Source organism: Saimiri boliviensis, chromosome 6 (assembly GCF_048565385.1).
Source record: "Saimiri boliviensis isolate mSaiBol1 chromosome 6, mSaiBol1.pri, whole genome shotgun sequence".
NCBI lineage: Eukaryota > Metazoa > Chordata > Mammalia > Primates > Cebidae > Saimiri > Saimiri boliviensis.
In genome coordinates, this window is record NC_133454.1 from 44,099,054 (window position 1) to 44,117,520 (window position 18,467).

Genomic DNA, 18,467 nt, shown 5'->3' on the forward strand with positions numbered 1-18,467 from the left:
CATGGGTGGAATTAGAAACTGTCAACTATATAATAGTATAGTTAAATGAATTTGTAGCTAATTCTTGCTAGTTGATGCATCCAAAGTGTTTTGAATAGCATCATTAATCCGCTCCTCAGCCTTGAATGCATGCAATAAGACTCCTGTTCTGTTCAAGTAATCAATGGCTTTGAAAAGTTCATCAAATTTGCATACAGATCACAAACCTATGAGACATAACTAATTGACAGATAACAGAATTAAGATTATAAAAGTTGTTTTTTTTGTTTTGTTTTGTTTTGTTGTATTTTTAGTAGAGACGGGGTTGCTACTGCATTCTAACCTGGGCAACAGAGTGAGACTCAGTCTCAAAAAAAAAAAAAGAAAAGAAAAAAAAAAGATTTTGGCAAGCTGGAACACTTTCTGCAAATGACGAAGATAGAAAACTGCCAGGAACAAATGAGGAGTAGTTAAGATTTTAAAAATATTAATTATTGAATATTTGTTGTATGCTAAGTCACTGACATACTATGTGCAGCATCTCTGATCTTTACCTTGCAAGATGAGTGATATCATCTCAATTTACTGCTAGAGAAATAAAAATTTGGAGAAATAAGTTGTCCAGGGCAAGAAGATAGTAAATTATAAGTACGAGTATAATATGGACAGTATCTAACTTGAAAAAATTTCAGGTGAAAAGAATCGGGGGTTTGCCAGTCAGTTGCTAAAAAGGTCAGTGAAAACCAAATAGTGAAGCTGTTAGAGAAGCTAATAAACGGTAAGCTGCTTGAACAGTTGTGTCCAGATTAAGGGAGATAATAGCCCTCCCACCCCACTCTCCCCAAAGTGTCTGCCTAATCAATGGGTTCACAAACTCTTGGTTATTATAGTATAGGCCCAAAATGTATGCACTTAAGAAAAAGCAAAGAGGAAAAACTTTGGATGTCTTAAAGATTAGAATAGACTAGTCTTTTAAAAAATAGAAAGCCAGTATATTGGTTTGAAATATAGAGATATGTCCCAATTTCAAGTATTTTAATTGCACCTTAATGAAACCATTTTTTATAGATTTTAATACTATTGAATGTATTACTTTACTGTTAACTGAATCTATCATAGAATGTTTTTTGAATAAATAATTATACAAGTAAGCATATACTAAGACTCATTCACTTTATTCATAGATTTGTGTGTTCTGTGTGCCAGGCATGGGGCTCGTTCCTAAGGAGAAAGCAGTGAGCAGGGCAGGCATAGTCTGTCTATATAAAGCTCCCAGTCCTCTGAGGAGGACAGACAACTGACCACGCAGTGTAAACCAGGGAGCCTACTGTGCAACCAGGCTGATAACACTGCAGCTCAGTCTAAATATCCTACCTAGCGTTTCTTAATCACCTCCTAACAAAAATGCAAATATAAATGTTCTTTCTTTGGGCCTAGAAAGTGATCTAGTTGACATTTCTAGCCTAAAAGATCTATTCTAGAATATGACAAGTACAGGGAGGGACAGCGGCGGTTGGGGAGGTTGGGGAGGGATAACATGGGGAGAAATGCCAGATATAGGTGACAGGGAGATGGAGGCAGCAAACCACGTGGCCATGTATGTACCTATGCAACAATCCTGCATGATCTGCATATACCCCAGAACCTAAAGAGCAATTAAAAAAAAAGAAAAAAATATGAAAAGTGCAAAGATCCTGGCATCCTAAATGCAAAGCTGTTTATCGTATTTTAAAAATAAATACATTCAGTCCTCTTCAGAGTTTCAGGCTCTTTTACCTAGATTTTAACAAAATGAATTTTGCATAAATATAGTTGATTAAAAGTTTCCACAAAGATTAGATTATAATGACTCAGAATTTGGTAAGTAAGATCTCATAATAGACATTATCCTCTGAAAAATCCCTTTGCCTTTAAAGTACGGCATACATAACATCTTTTCCGATTCTGTGGCTTGTCTCTTCACTCTCTTCATGGAGTTTTTTTGGTTGACAGACATTTTTATTAGTGTTTTCATTTATGGTTAAATCTTTCAGGTAAAGATTTTTCCCCGTTTAGTTTTTCTTGTAGAGATCTTGCATACTTTATCCCTAAGCACTTTATTTTTTTAATGTTCTTATAAAGGACATTTTTTTCTTAACTTTTTCCTAATTATTACTGGTAGTTAGAATTAAAATTAGTTTTTACTTATTGATTTTTCTGTCCAGTAATCTCAGCTCCTTTAATTCTTTCTAGAATATCTTGATTCTTTTGGATTTTCTATATATAAAATATCTAAGAGTAATGCTTAGATTTTCTATGTATATAATCATATCATCTATGAGTAATGTCAGAAGTTGAATTACTGGATTATATTCCAATCTTTATACTGTTTGCTTTTTTTTTTCTTACCTTATTTTGCTGGTTAGGAGCTCTCTTTAGTACAATCATCAATAGAATATTGGGACATTCTAGACCTGTGCCTCATCTCAAAGACAAAAGTGTTGGTGTTTACCTTTAAATTTACTGTTTGCTGCCAGGTGTGTGTGTGTGTGTGTGTGTGTATCTTTCCCTTATCAGATGAAAAGAAGTTCCTTTCTGTCCCTAGGCTGCTGTGAGATTTTATTAGAGACGCTGAATTTTAGCAGTTTATCTGCATTTATTGATGATTATTTTCCTTCAATCTGTTAATGTAGTGAATTACACTGTTTGATTTTCTAAGGTTAAATCAGCTCATACTCCTAGTATAACCTCAACTGGTCCATTCTATCTTTCGCATTATTTTGATTGCAAAAGTTTTGGTTACTTTCCAAGTGGGATTTCCTTTACAGCATTTCTTGGGAAATTTTTGTTTTTTCAAATTTTGAATCCCAAGAAAAATCAGTTAACAAAATCAGGAAAATAGGAAAGATATTGTAATTCTCCTGTGATAATTAAAGCTTAGTGATCAACCTAAACACATTGCTGATTTGAAGGAGTCTAGTGACAGCTAGTGCATTGAACATTGAGACATAGTATTAAAGGGTTAAGGTCAGTATTCCTGAGGGAATATGTTCTCTTTCCTGGTCCACAAGGGGATGTAGTTTTAAGGGCAAGAATTTCCCAGCGCCATGCCCCCCTGCCATCTCTCGCCATCTGTCTCCATCTGGGAGATTTAATGGTTTATGTTTCAATTTCACGGACATGGGAAGAAACTAAAAGTCACTCCAGTGGAAGTTCTAGGGAACTCCTTTCATTGGCCCAGGGTCTTGGAGAAGGTGAGGGTTCCTCCCAGGATATAAGTACATATCCACACACCTGGCCGGATTTCCCCTCTAGAATCCCCTTCCACATTCTTTGTGGAAGTCTTTCTCTTTTTCTACTCTTCTCTTTTCTCTACCTAAATAAAATCATCTTTCTGCAACACTTCTTGGGTCCAATATTTACTTCTATGAGTGTACAGCGCACCTGCAGTGGTCCCATCGCTTAAGAAATCGGAGCATTCTCTCGGGGGAGCCGTGCCTCACCAGCACCCAGGAAAAAACCCGGTTACAGAACTGGCACCCAATGTGGGGCGACGAAGTGAAGTGCAAGAAAGAACGGTTACTTTGGAGGGCTAAGTGAAAATACCGGACCTTTCACACCTGCTTTCTGTCCTGACTCCTTTAAGAACACTGGAGCAAGCACAGAGGGGAGGGGGGCGGGGCCCATCTTAAGTGGCAAGAGCCAGCCAGAACTAAAGCACACTTTTTCCTCCAAAGTGTCTTTTTCTCTCCCCCTCCCTCTCTCTCTCAGGGGCTTCTCTGGCCAAAAAAAACTTTGGGAGGTGAGACAAGCAAACACTCTGTTTGTAACAGGGGTAGAACTGGGTTTGGGCAGGCACAGCCAGGTGCTGGGCTTGCAAACCAGCGGGGTGGAGCGGGCACGCTCCCCACTGCCCCCAGGCCTTTAGATCCTTGCAGGCCAAAATGGGAACTGGGGCTGCCCACAGCCCAGCCCCACAGTAAGCAGCAGCTGGGCTGGGAAAAAACCTGTGGGGCAGGCTAAGGTGTGCCCCGGCCAGACACAGAAGCTCTGAGGAAAGCGGCAGCACTTAAGCGCAGTGGGGAAAATGCTTCTGCTGGTTCGCTTGCTCACTGGCCAGCACGTTCAGATCCCTAGTTGGGGGCAGCATCAAACCGCAGAACATGGCTGTTAAAAAACCACAGTCAGGGACAGAACAAGGGAACTTCCCCCCAGAGTACCTGCCTGCCAGCCAGGGGTCCCTATGTGGGCAGCGGCTGGGGGAGGGGCACAGGGTGCACACATTGTCCTGGCAACTTGGCAGCCGCAGGTCCCCAAGCAGGGGCGTGGCAAACTTTCTCCTCTGGCAGGAGGCGGTGTAAAAAAAGCACTCGAACGGGCAGGGTGGCTGCAGTGGCCCGGCCTGCCTTTGAATTGTGTGCTCTAATGTCCCCTCCCTAAAAGCTTACCCTTCTAGGGCAGTTTTGTAAATTGGCCTGCAAAAATTGGACCTTTGCTGGAAATACCGGTACCCATCTCCTAAGCCTCACTGGCCTTGTCGGAGCTCGTTGGTACCACCCAACCCAATAGCTCCTTTTGTTCAATGCCTCGATGGTGGTCACTAGAGGTCATGCAGGCCATGGGCGTGAGTCCATGATGCTGTTAGGTCGTGACTGGAATCCAGTACATGGAGGGCTCTCTGATAAGACAGATCACACATCTTGGGCACATGAAAGTTTGGGGTACTGACTGAAAGACGTTTCATTTCGGTACCAATTTTACTTGGGGGATGTCTCAGGTTGAAGCAGCTGTAATTTTTTTAACTGGGGATTCAGGCATCCCTTGTGTTCAATTTCAATTCCCAAGCTCAAGTTTCTATTAAAGTGTATACTGGAAAACTGGGACCAATTTGACACAAAACTTTTTAAGAAAAAGCGGCTCATCTTTCTCTGCCAAACAGTGGCCAAAATACCCCCTGCTAAGTGGAAAAACCTGGCTTCCAAAGGGAAGCATAGATTATGACACTATTCTACAATTAGACCTGGTACTGTAAAAGCAAGAGTAAATGGTTTGAGCTCCCCTATGTGCAACTTTTCTTTTCCCTAAGGAATAAGCCTCATCTCTGTTGGGCCTGTGCCCCGTACCCTATTCAGCCCTCCTCAAGACTACCTCCACATGTGGGAATCTCTGTGGCAACTACCTCCACCAATGCCAACCAAGGCTCCTCAGCTCCTGTACTCCAACAGGAGCCAGGGAGTGCCGAGATAGGGCATCTTAGGCTACCCAGATGCCCAAACTCTGCCCCCTACAGGCAGTGGTAGGAGAATTTGGCCCAACTAAGGTGCACACCCGCGTCTCACTTTCTGACTTAAGGCAAATTAAGGTGGACTTAGGAAAGTTTTCAGATGACCCAGACAAGTACATAGATGTGCTACAGGGCCTGGGTCAGTCCTTCAAATTAGACTGGGAGGATGTCATGTTATTGCTTAATCAAACCCTAACCAGCAATGAAAAAGAGGCTACTTTAGTGGCAATTCAAGAGTTTGGGGACACTTGGTACCTTAGTCAGGTACATAACCTAATGATGCCAGATGAAAAGGAAAGATATCCCACAGGTACACGGGCAGTCCAGATTCAGAATAGGGGGACTGGAGCCGTAAGCATTTCCTGACCTGTATACTTGAGGGATTAAGGCAAATTAGGAAGAAGCCCATGAACTATGCAATGTTATCCACCGTAACTCAAGGAAGGGAAGAAAACTCAACAGCTTTCCTTGAGTGATTGCGAAAGGCTTTAAGAAAGTACACTCCCCTGTTACCACACTATATTGAGGGTCAGTTAATACTAAAGGACAAGTTTATTACTCAGTCAGCAGTAGATATCAGGAGGAAGCTTCAGAAGCTGGCCTTGGGACCGGAACAGAGTCTAGAATCATTGCTGAACCAGGCAACCTCGGTGTTGTATAACAGAGACCAAGAGGAACAGGCTGAAAGGATCAGGAGAGATCAGCAAAAGGCTGCAGCCTTAGTTATGGCCTTCAGGCAAGCAGACCCCAGGGGCTCAAATGAGGGAAAGGCTCAGATTAGCCGCCAGGCTGGCAAAGCTTGTTACCAGTGCTGTCTGAAGGGACATGTTATAAGAAACTGCCCCCAGAGGAATGGACCACCACCAATGCCCGCTGTGCCAAGGGAATCACTGGAAAACACATTGTCCCAGGGGCTGAAGGTTCTCAGGGCCTGAGGTATCTAACTAGATGACCCAATGGCAGGACTGAAGGTACCTGGGGCAAGTGCCAGTTCAAATCATCACCCTCAACAAGCCCAGGGTAACAGTGACCAGAGACAGCCAGGAAGTTGATCTCCTCCTGGGCAGTGGTGTAGCCTTCTCTTTTTCACTCTCCTGCCCTGGACAGATGTCCTCTAAGTTTGTAACTGTCCAAGGAGTCCTAGGAAGAGCAGTCTCCCGATATTTCTCCCGGCCCCTAAGCTGTAACTGGGGAGATATACTTTTCTCCCATGCCTTCCTCATTGTGCCAAAAAGTCCCACTCCCTTACCAGGGTGGGACCTACTGGCCAGAGCAGGAGCCATTATCTATATGAACCCGATTAGGGAGGAAATCCCTCTCTCCTGCCCATTATTTCAAGAGGGGATTAATCCTGAAGTTTGGGCAAAGGACCGACAATTTGGACAGACTAAAAATGCATGCCCAATTCAAATAAGGTTAAAGGATTCTACCTCTTTTCCCTACGAAAGACAGTACCCCTAAGACCAGAAGCCAGAAAGGGACTACAGGATATTGTAAGGGACTTAAAAGCTCAGGGTCTAGTGAAGTCCTGTAACAGTCCTTATAATACCCCAGTTTTAGGAGTGCAGAAACCTAATGGACAATGGAGGCTGGTGCAGGATCTCAGACTTATTAATGAAGCTGTGATTCCTTTATACTCAGCTGTACCTAATCCTTACACCTTGCTCTCTCAAATACCAAGAAAGGCACAATTGTTTACAGTTCTGGACCTTAAAGTTACCTTTTTCTGTGTACCACTACATCCTGACTCACAGTTTCTATTTGCCTTTGAAGACCCTTTAGACCAAAGTTCTCAGCTTTCCTGGACAGCATCACCTCAGGGCTTTAGAAACAGCCCCCACCTGTTCAGCCAGGCTCTAGCTCAGGACCTTAGTAGTTTCTCACATCCAGGTCCTCAGGTTCTTCAATATCTGGATAATTTACTTTTAGCTGAAAGCTCAGAAAGCCAGTGTCAGCATGCCACTCAGGACCTCCTAAACGTCCTTGCCAACTGTGGATATAAAGTTTCCAAACCGAAGGCCCAGCTTTGTAGGCAGGAGGTAAAATACCTAGGGCTGGTCTTGTCTAAGGGCACTTGGGCCCTAGATAAGGGACATCTTCAAACCATGCTCGACTTCCCCCATCCCAAGACCTTAAAACAGTTACAGGGAATCTTGGGAATAACTGGTTTTTGCCGATTGTGGATTCCCAGATATGGTGAAATAGGAAAACCTCTGTACACTTTAATTAAGGAAACCCCAAAAGCTAATACCCATTTAGTACTCTGGGACCCAATAGTTGAGGTAGTCTTTCAGACCCTAAAGCAGGCCCTACTGCAGGCTCCAGCTCTGAGCCTTCCTACAGGAAATGACTTCTCCCTATATGTTACAGAGAAGTCACAAGTGGCACTGGGAGTTCTCACCCAGACTCAGGGAGCCACACCACAACCAGTGGCATACTTAAGTAAGAAAATTAATGCAGTAGCAAAAGGCTGGCCACACTGCTTATGAGTCGTAGCTGCAGTGGCTATACTGGTCTCAGAAGCAGTTAAAATAGTGCAAGAAAAAGATCTAACTGTATGGACTTCACATGATGTAGCTGGAATTCTGGGCTCTAAAGGAGGCTTACGGCTGTCTGACAATTGTTTCCTCAATATCAGGCCTTAATGCTCAAAGGGCCTGTACTTCAGCTGTGTATATGTGCAGCCCTCAACCCAGCTACTTTCCTCCCTGAGATAGGAGCAGACACAGCAGATTATAGCTCAGAACTATGCTGCTCGAGAGGACCTCTTAGATACTCCTCTAGCCAACCCTGACCTTAACCTTTACAATGATGGAAGTTCCTCTGTGGAAAATGGAGTTCGAAAAGCAGGATATGCAGTAGTCAGTGATCAAACAGTCCTTGAAAACAATTCCCTTTCACCTGGTGCTAGTGCCCAGGTGGCAGAACTGATAGCCCTCACCCCAGCTCTAAAATTAGGAAAAGGAAAGAAAGTCAACATATACACAGATTCCAAATACGCTTACTTGGTTTTGCATGCCCATGCTGCTATATGGAAGAGAATAGAGTACCTAACCTCAGCAGGAACTCCCATTAAATACTACAAGAAGATTTTAGACTTACTACAAGCTGTCCAAGAACCAAAAGAGGTAGCAGTCTTACACTGTCAGGATCACCAGAAAGGAGATGAGAAGGTAGCCGAGGGCAATCGCTGACCTAGAGGCTAAAAGGGCAGCTAGACAAGCATTTATTAAAGGACCTTTAATATGGAAGATCCCACTCCAGGAACTAGACCTCGAAACTCATCAGAAGAGGTAGAGTGGGCAATCTCCCAGGGACACAATCTTCTTCCTTCAGGATGGTTAGCCACTGAGGAGAGAAAGGTGATTCTACCTGCTACCAGCCAGTAAAAAGTACTTAAAACTCTGCATCAAACTTTCCATATGGGTTTAGAGAATAGACATCAGATGGCCAAATCTATGTTTAGAGATAAAGGTCTCTTCAAGGCTGTCCAACAAATAGTCAAAGGATATGATGTAAAAAAAAAAAAAAAATCCTTTGGCACATTGCAAAGCTCCCCCTGAGGAACAATGAGCTGGACATTACCCAGGTGAGGACTGGCAAAGGGACTTTACCCATATGCCTAGTTCTCAGGGACATCAATATCTGCTGGTATGTGTGGTACTTATACAAACTGGGTTTAGGCTTTCCCCTGTAGAACAGAGAAAGCCCAAGAAGTAATAAAAGTCCTAATTAATGATTTGGACTCCCTTGCTGTCTTCAAAGCGGTAACAGTCCTGCCTTAAAGCTGCAGTGACCCAATAAATTTCCAAGGCTCTAGGGATACAGTATCATCTCCACTGTGGTTGGAGGCCTCAGTCCTCAGGGAAAGCAGAAAAGACAAATGAAATTCTTAGGACACACCTAAAGAAACCAGCACAGGAAAGCCACGGTGGCCTTCTCCATTATCAATAGCACTCTTAAGAGCTCGAAATTCTCTTCAGAAAATAGGACTCAGTCCTTATGAGATGCTTTATGGATGGCCCTTTCTTACTAATGATCTTGTATTAGACAAAACAACAACAGATCTAGTAAAACATATAACCTCCTTGGCTAAGTACCAACAGGTTCTCAAGAGTCTGCCTGAAGGACAACCTAGGGAAAAACGGAAAGAGTTGTTCTGGCCTGGAGACTTGGTGCTTGTTAAATCTCTCCCCTCAGACTCTCCCCTCTCTAGGCCCACCTTGGAAAGGACCGTTTTTGGTTATTCTGTCTACCCCAATGGCAGTTAAGGTGGTGGGGACTGACACACGGATTCAACACACTCAGCTTAAGCCTTGGATACCTCCTGAGGAAAGTCATAGACCCTCCACTCCGCAGCCCAAAGTTCAAGGACAGAATCCTTTGTACACCTAAGAGCCATTAGAAGATCTACATCTGCTTTTCCAACAAGATCTTCAGAGGAGTAACCCCTCATAAGTCTAATTTTTCCTGGCATTAACAGAACTATAACCCTCAACTTTGCTATTCCTCAAATAATAAAAAACTTTGGTGCTGTTATTAGAAAAGCTACTACCTCTGTTCAGTTACAATAAGCTATCTCAGGAGCTAATTAATAACAAAGAAACGTTGCTAATTCTCTTTGCAAAAGGCAGCTCTCTCTGCAAACCAACTTAAATCTTTAGCTGCCATAGGTTTAAAAATAAAAGGGCCCTAAATCTGCTAATAACAGAGAGGGGAACCTGTTTCTTTCTAGGAAAAATGCTGCTATTTTGTAAACCAGTTAAGTGTTGTTTTGAATATAGAACTCAAGAATCAAACACAGGGCTAGAGACCTTCAAGAACCTGGCTCTGTTCTCTCCTAGGCTCGTTTATAACCATTCTATATTTGTTGGTCTCTCATCTTTAAACACCTTGTCATATTCATTTCTTATAGAAAAGTCACAATTAAAAAGTCACAAGGTCACAATCCTGCCACTAGAACCCTGGATGTCCTTGGCTCATAAGCTCTATTGTGGACCTGTAGATCAACCTGCACCCCTGAAAGGCTCCCCTCTGGAGGAAACCTCAACTGCAGGGCCCCTTCTATGCCCCATTTTGGCAGGAAGTAAAGAGGATTGACACCCCTATTCCATCCAAAGTTGAATTTTCCTGTTCAGAGTGGGGAATGAGAGAATGTGTCATCTTTCCAGGTCCACAAGGGGGCATAGTTTTAAGGGCAAGAATTTCCCAGAGCCATGCCCCGCTGCCATCTCTCTCCATCTGGAGATTTAACGGTTTAAGTTTGAATTTTGCAGGCACAGGAAGAAACTAAAAGTCAATCACTCCAGAAGAAGTTCCAAGGAACTCCTTTCAATGGCTCAGGGTCTTGGAGAAGGTGGGGGTTCCTCCCAGGATAAAAGTCTGTATCCACACACCTGGCCAGATTTCCCCTCTGGAATCCCCTTCCACATTCTTTGTGGAAGTCTTTGTCTTTTTCTACTCTTCTCTTTTCTCTGCCTAAATAAAATCATCTTTCTGCAACACTTCTTGGGTCCAATATTTACTTTTATGAGCGTACGGTGCACCTGCAGTGGTCCCATCGCTTATTCTTAAGAAATCGGAGACCAAGAACCCACAGCATTCTCTCAGGGGAGCCAGGCCTCACCAGCACCCAAGAAAAAACCTGGTTACAATCCCGTACTGGGACAGAAACATACAGGAGAGAAGTGGCCATGATCTTGCTTACAGTTCTTGCCATAAGTGTGTTCACAGCTGGCATACTACTAATGGTGAGTCACTTAAAAAAAAAAGAAAGTAAACACACAGAACAACATTTACCATTTTAAATGGTATACAGTTCAGTAGTAATAAAATACATTTCCAGTATTATGCAACCAACCTCAAGCACTCCTTCAACCTTACAAAACTAAAATTCTATACGCATTCAACAACTCCCCCTTCTTCCCTTCACCCAGCCCCGGGCACCACTGTTCCACTTTCTGTCTCTGAATTTGACATTCAAGGTACTGTACCTTACATAAGCAGGATCATGCAATATTTGTATCTTTGTTACTAGCTTATTTCACTTAGCATAATGTTTTCAAGGTTTGTCTGTATTGTAATGCATTGAAGAATTTCCTTCCTTTTTAAGGCTGAATAATATTCCATTATATGTGTGTATATACTGTATGTAAGCATTTTGTTTATCCATTCATCCATCAATGGATACTAGAGTTGTCTCTACCTTTTGACTATTCTGAATAATGTATGTCACTATTTACATGGGTATACAAATATGACTTCAGAACTCTGCTTTTTTACCTGAAAATGGAATTGTTGGATCATATGGTCAATCTATTTTTAACTTTTTAAAGAACCACCATACTGTTTTCCACAATGGCTGACCCATTTTACAACTCCACCATCAGTGCACAAGGGTTCCAATTTCTCAATATCTTTATCAACACTTGTAATTTTCTGTTTTCATGTTTAGCAATCATAATGGGTTCAGGTGACTCTTACAAGTAGAAACATTGTATATTTTACACAAATCCTATAAATGGTATTCTAAGAAATAAGTTTTAGAAACAAAAAATGTCCTTCAATTGACAGTGTCAAAACCTAATTCTGTGTACTGTTGTTAACCTTGTTAGGAGATCGTAATGTTAAGTTATTTAAAAAACTACCCATTATGTTCCCTAGAGTTTGAATATTCAATATAAGCTTCTCTTTTTAACTGCACAACTACATGGAAACTGAACAACTTACTCCTGAATGACTATTGAATCAATAATGTAATGAAGGCAGAAATATAGATGTTCTTCTAAACCAGTAAGAACGAAGAAACAACGTACCAGAATTTCGGGGACACATTTAAAGCAGCGTCTAGAGGAAAATTTATAGCACTAAATGTCAACAGCTACCTGAGACTGGGTAATCTATAAAGAAAAGAGGTTTAATTGGCTCAGGTTTCACAGGCTGCACAGGGAGAATGGCTAAGGAGGCCACGAGAAACGTATGATCATGGCAGAAGATGAAGGGGAAGCAGGCATGTCCTACTTGGCTATAGCAGTAGAAAGAGGGCAAAGGGGATGCGTTACACACTTTTAAACAACCCGATCTCGTGAGAACTCACTATCACAAGAACAGCAAGGGGGAAATCCACTCCCATGATCCAATCACCTTCCACCAGGCTTCTCCTCCAACACTGGGGATTACAATTACATGAGATTTGGGCAGGGACAGAAATCCAAACCATATCAAACATTAAGGATATTGTAACTATATTTAAAAGTTTGGATTTAACTTGGCTGCCATGAGGTAGCATTGAAGTATTTTAAGTGAAGGAAATTAAATACATTTTTATTTAGAAAGATCACTTTGGCTGTGGTGTGGAAAACAAGACCTGAGTCAAAGAAACCAGTTAGCAAAAGATGATGGTGGTATGGTCTGACAGCACAGATGAAGTACATGAATTCAGAAGGTATTTGTGTGGTGATATTAATATGTGAGGTAACAAAAGATTGGACTGTCATGTCATATTCACACAAATATTTTACCCGGTTTGAAGCTTTACAAATAATTTCAATGATACAGGGAATCGAGGCTCAGACAAAGCAGAGAAAAGTCTGGGACAGCAAGGGTGGGCCGTGGAGCTTCAGCCACACTGAACATGCATTATCTGGCCTAGAGTAACAGATTAGGTCTCCAGTTAAGGTTGTATGGGTTTGCATTACACAGAGCAGGGACATTTAAATCATAAAACGTCTCAATTTGATACCCCAGGGAATTGTATAGGTTACATAACTTTCTTCAGGAAGCCATCCCTCAGAAATCCATAGCTCCTGGGTTTACTTGAGTAACCCTTACTCAGGGTCAGCCTGCTAAGAGACTTCTACATGAGGACAAATAACATTAGTCTGTACATAGAGGTTCCCTTGACAAGGAGAAGGGAACACAGGCCAGCTGCTTTACTTTTTTACTCCTCAAGCAGGACTTGGTGATAAATGTTATATGGAATGTCTTGGAGAGTGAAGAGTCACGGATGTAACCTCTCAAAAAGGGGCAATATTTGACAGATTTCATGGGGGAAGGTTATTTGCTGTGAATAATCAGATCTAGCAGGCACAGCAGATACCCATTACACGAGGTATTTGGGAATTATCTCCAGCAGATTGGAAAAGCACAAGTAAGTTACACAGCAAGTAGCCCTGATCTCCATGTCACCTAATTCAGTTGCACAAATGCTTCTCAGCCCACACTGATGATACTGACTATGGTACACCTATGGTACGACACTCAAGGCAGAGGTGTTCCCTATGAACTTGGGACTTGTCCATGAATGAGTTGGCTCAAGCTAAAACTGGATTGATTCCTCACTACAGCCCCACTTAAGTATAGCCCTAAAGAACAGTGGTAAGGGAAAATCCTAGTGGGCAATGTTTTGAGCACTACACTTGGTCATTGACTTCTTACTGAGAAAGAAGTAGTCTTAAGTAAAGATACACATGGATTCCTGGGCAGTGGCAAATAGTCTGGCTCATTGGTCAGGTACTTACTTGGAAAGGGCAAAATCAGATCAGAGACAAGGAAATCTGGGAAGTGTCATAAGAATTGACTTACAAGGTGTGGATCTTCACATATCACTTTACCAGAGCCTACCAGAGAGCATCTACTTCAGAAGAGACAATGAACAACCAGAAGAATAAGGTGGCTTTGGCATTGAAGGCCAGCCAACATGCTCTTGGCTATCCTAGTGCTTATGCAATTAGCTCATCAACAGAAGAGTCATGATGGCAAGGATGGAAGCCAAGGGCTCCAAATCACGGGTCTTTTCTCACAAAAACTAGCTACTTCCACTGCTGAATGACACTGGGCCTTGATATGGCACCATCATTTGAAAAGACAAATCAGTTGTTTGTTGACAAGATAATTATATCAGACCCATTCTGGTTTGGACACTGCAGTAATTTATTCTTAACGGTGATTGATACTTGGTCCAGGCATGGATTTGCCTTTCTTGCTCATGATGGCCCTACCAGAAGCACTACCTAAAGACCTATAAAATGCATGATTTACTATTATGGGCTTTCTGATCAAGGGACCAATTTTATAGTAAAGGAATTTTAAAAATGAATATATGATCATGGAAAACACTAGTCCTATCTTATGCCACACAATCTAGAAACTATTAGAATGTTAAGTTGGCCTGTTACGGAGTAACCTAAGGTTCTAGCTTGAGTATGACATGCAGCTAGGTTGAAGTATTTTCCTCCAGGATGTGATATATACATTGAACCAATGACCATTATATGGTGCTGTCCAAGTAGCTTAAATACATGGGTCCAAGAACCAAGGGATGGAAATAAGAATGGCTGACTATGGTATACCTGTAGTACATAACTCAAGGTAGAGATGTGATCCCTTAGGAATTTGCACTTCTTGTTCCTGCAAGTTGGGACTCAGCAGGACTGAGTCCATGTAGCCACTGTACCTTCCCTATATCCAGTGAGGGAGAGAATGGTTCCCCTGGAGATCACAATAAGGATTCCACTGAACCTAGAGCTATAATTGCTGCATGGTAATGTTTGGCTCCTCATGCTGGTAGATAAATACCTGGTTTCTCTGTCCAGTAGTGGGAAAATTCTGAAGTGCATTCTATATGGTTCCTCAGAGCATTCCTAGCAAACTGAAACCTGTATACCCACAACAATAACCCATTCTTAACACAAATTTTTTTGGCTTTCCTCCCTTCCCTGTGTCACTTTCTCTTTCTAATATGTGATATCTGAGATCATCTCCTAAATAAACTACCTGTACCAATATCTTATGGTTTGCTTTTTTTTTTTTTTTTTTTTTTTTTTTGAGACAGAGTTTCGCTCATTACCCAGGCTGGAGTGCAATGGTGCGATCTCGGCTCACCGCAACCTCCACCTCCTGGGTTCAGGCAATTCTCCTGCCTCAGCCTCCTGAGTAGTTGGGATTACAGGCACGTGCCACCATGCCCAGCTAATTTTTTGTATTTTTAGTAGAGACGGGGTTTCACCATGTTAACCAGGATGGTCTTGATCCCTTGACCTCGTGATCCACCCGCCTTGGCCTCCCAAAGTGCTGGGATTACAGGCTTGAGCCACCGCGCCCGGCCTTATGGTTTGTTTTGAAAGGAAAGACTAAGATTGTTCCTTTTCTCTTTGTGGTAATTTAAATATATTCACAAATTATTTGACAGTCTTCCTTTTAAGAGATAAAGCTTAATAAAGATAATAACTACTCTCCATGAGTGTAGGCTGGACTTAATGCATTTCTAATTAATAGAATAAGGCAGAAGTGATATGTGTGGCCTCTTGAGACTAGGTCTCTCTCTCTCCTCTCTCTCTCTCTCTCTCTCGACTAGGTCTCTCTCTCTCTCTCTCTCTCTCTCTCTCTCTCTCTCTCTCTCTCAGGTTGCTTGCTCAGCCATGTTATGAGACCACTCAAATTATCTTATAGGGAGGCCTATGTATCAAGGAATTGAGGCCTCCTGCCAGCAACCATCAAAGTGTGCCATCTTGGAGGTAGATTCTCCCAACCCAGTCAAGCTTTCAGATGACTGCAACCCAGGTAAAAATCTTTATTGCAACCTCCTGACAGACCTTAAGCCAGAGCCACCCAGCTAAACCACTCCCAGTTTCCTAACCCTCAGAAACTGTCTGAGATAATAACTGTTTGCTGCCTTAAGCTGTTACGTCTTGAGATGACTTATTATGCAGTGATAGAAAACTAATTCACTGCTCTGACCTGGAAGCAAGGGAATGTGAATCCAAAAAGTTGTATTGCATGCAGAGTAGTGAAGGCAAATTGTAGGCCCCAAAAAACTGAAATTAGGGGAATGATCTAAAAAGGAAAATGGAAACAGAAAAGGGCAACACTGATGAAAGCAAGTAAAGAGAAATATGTAAACAAGGAAAGATAAAGAACATTATAGAAGAAAGGAAAGAAATAACTATGACATAAAATAGGCAGTAAGTGTGAGAGAAACTGAGAATTGCAAAGACAATTAGGATGAGTAAGCAGGCAGAGAAGCAAGAAGAGGAAAGAAAGTTCAGTGAAGAAAAAAATGGAGTGATGAGAGGATATAAGTGAGAAAGGGGGGAAGAAGCAAGGCACATTTGCACATGGGATAAAGGGGCCAAGAGTTCTGCCTTACATGAATACACTAAATGTCTCAAACATTCAAAATAATAAGCTTGACATTTCTGCACCTAAATATAGTATCTTTACTTAAGTGTGACTGTTAGAATACTACAGTTTCTCAGAATACTAGGAATAATTTCTTTATTTGTCATGGCCATTGTATTCAGTCCAATGTTCTATTTCTGCTCAACCTTCCTTACTTAACTGAGCTGGATTCTGTGCCCAGAATATATACACAAGCCATTCCAGTCAGAATACATTATCTCTTGGCTATAACTGATGGATGCAGGGTGCAAAGGCCTATAGCTCAGAAGAAATAAAGTAATTTATAGTCCATAAGTAGAATCAGGCGTTAATCTAGTTACATTTGGTTCTTGATAAACATTTTCATAGTAAGTATCATCTGGTGTTCCCATTTGCATCTCTGATATATCTCCTCCACAGTCATATATGTTTTGCTGTGCTTGATCAAACCTGAATCCTAAAGATAAATGACAAATGATTAGAAATATTCCAGAGGTAATAAGATGCTTATTCAAAATGCTACTATGTGCTGGTCTGTTCCACATTCCCTTTCATCACTCTTAAAGGAAGTGTCTTCATCTGAAACCAGAAATGTCCCAAATTTCTGCGTTCATCCCAGTTTCACTCCCACATATCACTGTCCATCCCTACAAAAGGTTCTGCAGGACCTGGGTTTTAGGTCTGATCTATTAATAACTAGCTGTGTTATTTGAGACAAATTATTTAACCTAAGTCTTAGTGTTCTCATCTGTAAAATGAGGGTAATAACTGCACCTATGTCATCAAATTCCTGCAAGAATTAAATGTGATGGTATATGTAAAGAACTCAGCAGAGTGTCTGCCATTTGGTTAGTGCTCTGTAATTAACTATTAGCTAACTTCATTCACAAGGAAGAGATGCCCTTTTCCTCTCCAGAGCTCATGTTTCTAAATCTGCTCTGGATTTATCTTGCTTCTTGAAGAAGTGACATACATTCTCCTCTTCTCCAATGCCAACATCTTCAGTGTGTCACTTTCACTGTCTTCAGTTATGCATATCTCCACTACTTAAAATAATCTTCACTTGCTCTTATGCTCCTTCCAACTACTATACTGTATCTTTCCTTTTTTTTTTTTTTTTTTTTGACAGTAATTGCTCTTAACTCAGTCATTTATATTGTTTCCTTTTTTTTGAGACAGGGTCTCACTCTGTGGCCCAGGCTGGAGTGCAGTAGCGCGATCGCACAGCCTCCACCTCCTGAGCTCAAATGATTCTCCCGCCTCAGCTTCCCAAGTAGTGGACTATAGGTGCGTGCCACCATGCCCCACTGACATTTTATTTTTTATAGAGTGAGAGTCTCTCTAAGTTGCCCAGGCTGGTCTTGAACTCTTGGCCTCAAGTGATCCTCCAAACTTGGCCTCCCAAAGTGCTCAGATTATAGGCATAAATCACTGTGCTGGGTCTCTGTGCCAATTTAAATTTGTAAAAGCTAACTACCTATTGTGCAGAGTAGGGAATGAAGAAGCATTGGTTTGGAGGCTACTGCAGAAGCCTGTAGAGAAGTGAAGGCAACATGGCCTGAGTGGGTTGCAATGAGCTGAAAATAGGTGGATCCGTTAATGTTAATGATAGCTCATATTTATGGAGTATGCATTATGAGATAGGCACTATTCTAAGCTCTGTGCATGTATTATCTCTTATTATCTCACAACCTATATGCCAGGTACTACTGTTATTCTTATTTTACTGATCAGAAAATTGAGCTAGTAACTTGCCCAAGATCATGTAACCAGTAAACAGTGAAGCCAAAAACCAAACCCAGGCAGTCTGAGTCAAGACTCCACAATCCTTTGGGAGGCCAAGATGGGTGGCTCACTTGAGTCTAGGAGTTCAAGACCAGCCTGGGCAACATGGTGAAATGCTGCCTTGACAAAAATACAAAAATTAGCTGGGCATGGTGGTGTAATGCCTATGGTCTCAGCTACTCAGGAGGCTGAGGTGGGAGAAGTGCTTGCTTGAGCCTGGGAGGTAGAGGCTACAGTGAACTGAGATTCAGGCCACTGCACTCCACCCTGGGCAAGAGAGTGA

General features: G+C 42.0%; 2 protein-coding genes across 2 annotated transcripts in view; one reads left to right on the plus strand and one right to left on the minus strand.

Annotated features, from left to right (window-relative positions):
- The first annotated feature begins 1,220 nt into the window (after positions 1-1,220).
- Positions 1,221-11,240, plus strand: LOC141584826 (retrovirus-related Pol polyprotein from transposon 297). The gene has a single exon (XM_074400536.1). The coding sequence runs from the start codon at positions 6,640-6,642 to the stop codon at positions 7,729-7,731; it is 1,092 nt and encodes a 363-aa protein (XP_074256637.1). The 5' UTR covers positions 1,221-6,639; the 3' UTR covers positions 7,732-11,240.
- Positions 11,241-15,386: 4,146 nt separating this feature from the next.
- Positions 15,387-18,467, minus strand: part of C6H11orf65 (chromosome 6 C11orf65 homolog) — a 71,822-nt gene continuing 68,741 nt past the window's right edge. Inside the window, exon 9 of the mRNA XM_010334597.2 lies at positions 15,387-16,856. Within this exon, the coding sequence (XP_010332899.1) occupies positions 16,702-16,856 (155 nt within the window). The 3' untranslated portion in view covers positions 15,387-16,701. The remainder of the gene's footprint in view (positions 16,857-18,467) is intronic.

What these genes read in the sequence shown, in the direction of transcription:
- LOC141584826 (XM_074400536.1), top strand. Translation starts at nt 6,640, where the DNA reads ATGCCCAATTCAAATAAGGTTAAAGGATTCTACCTCTTTTCCCTACGA.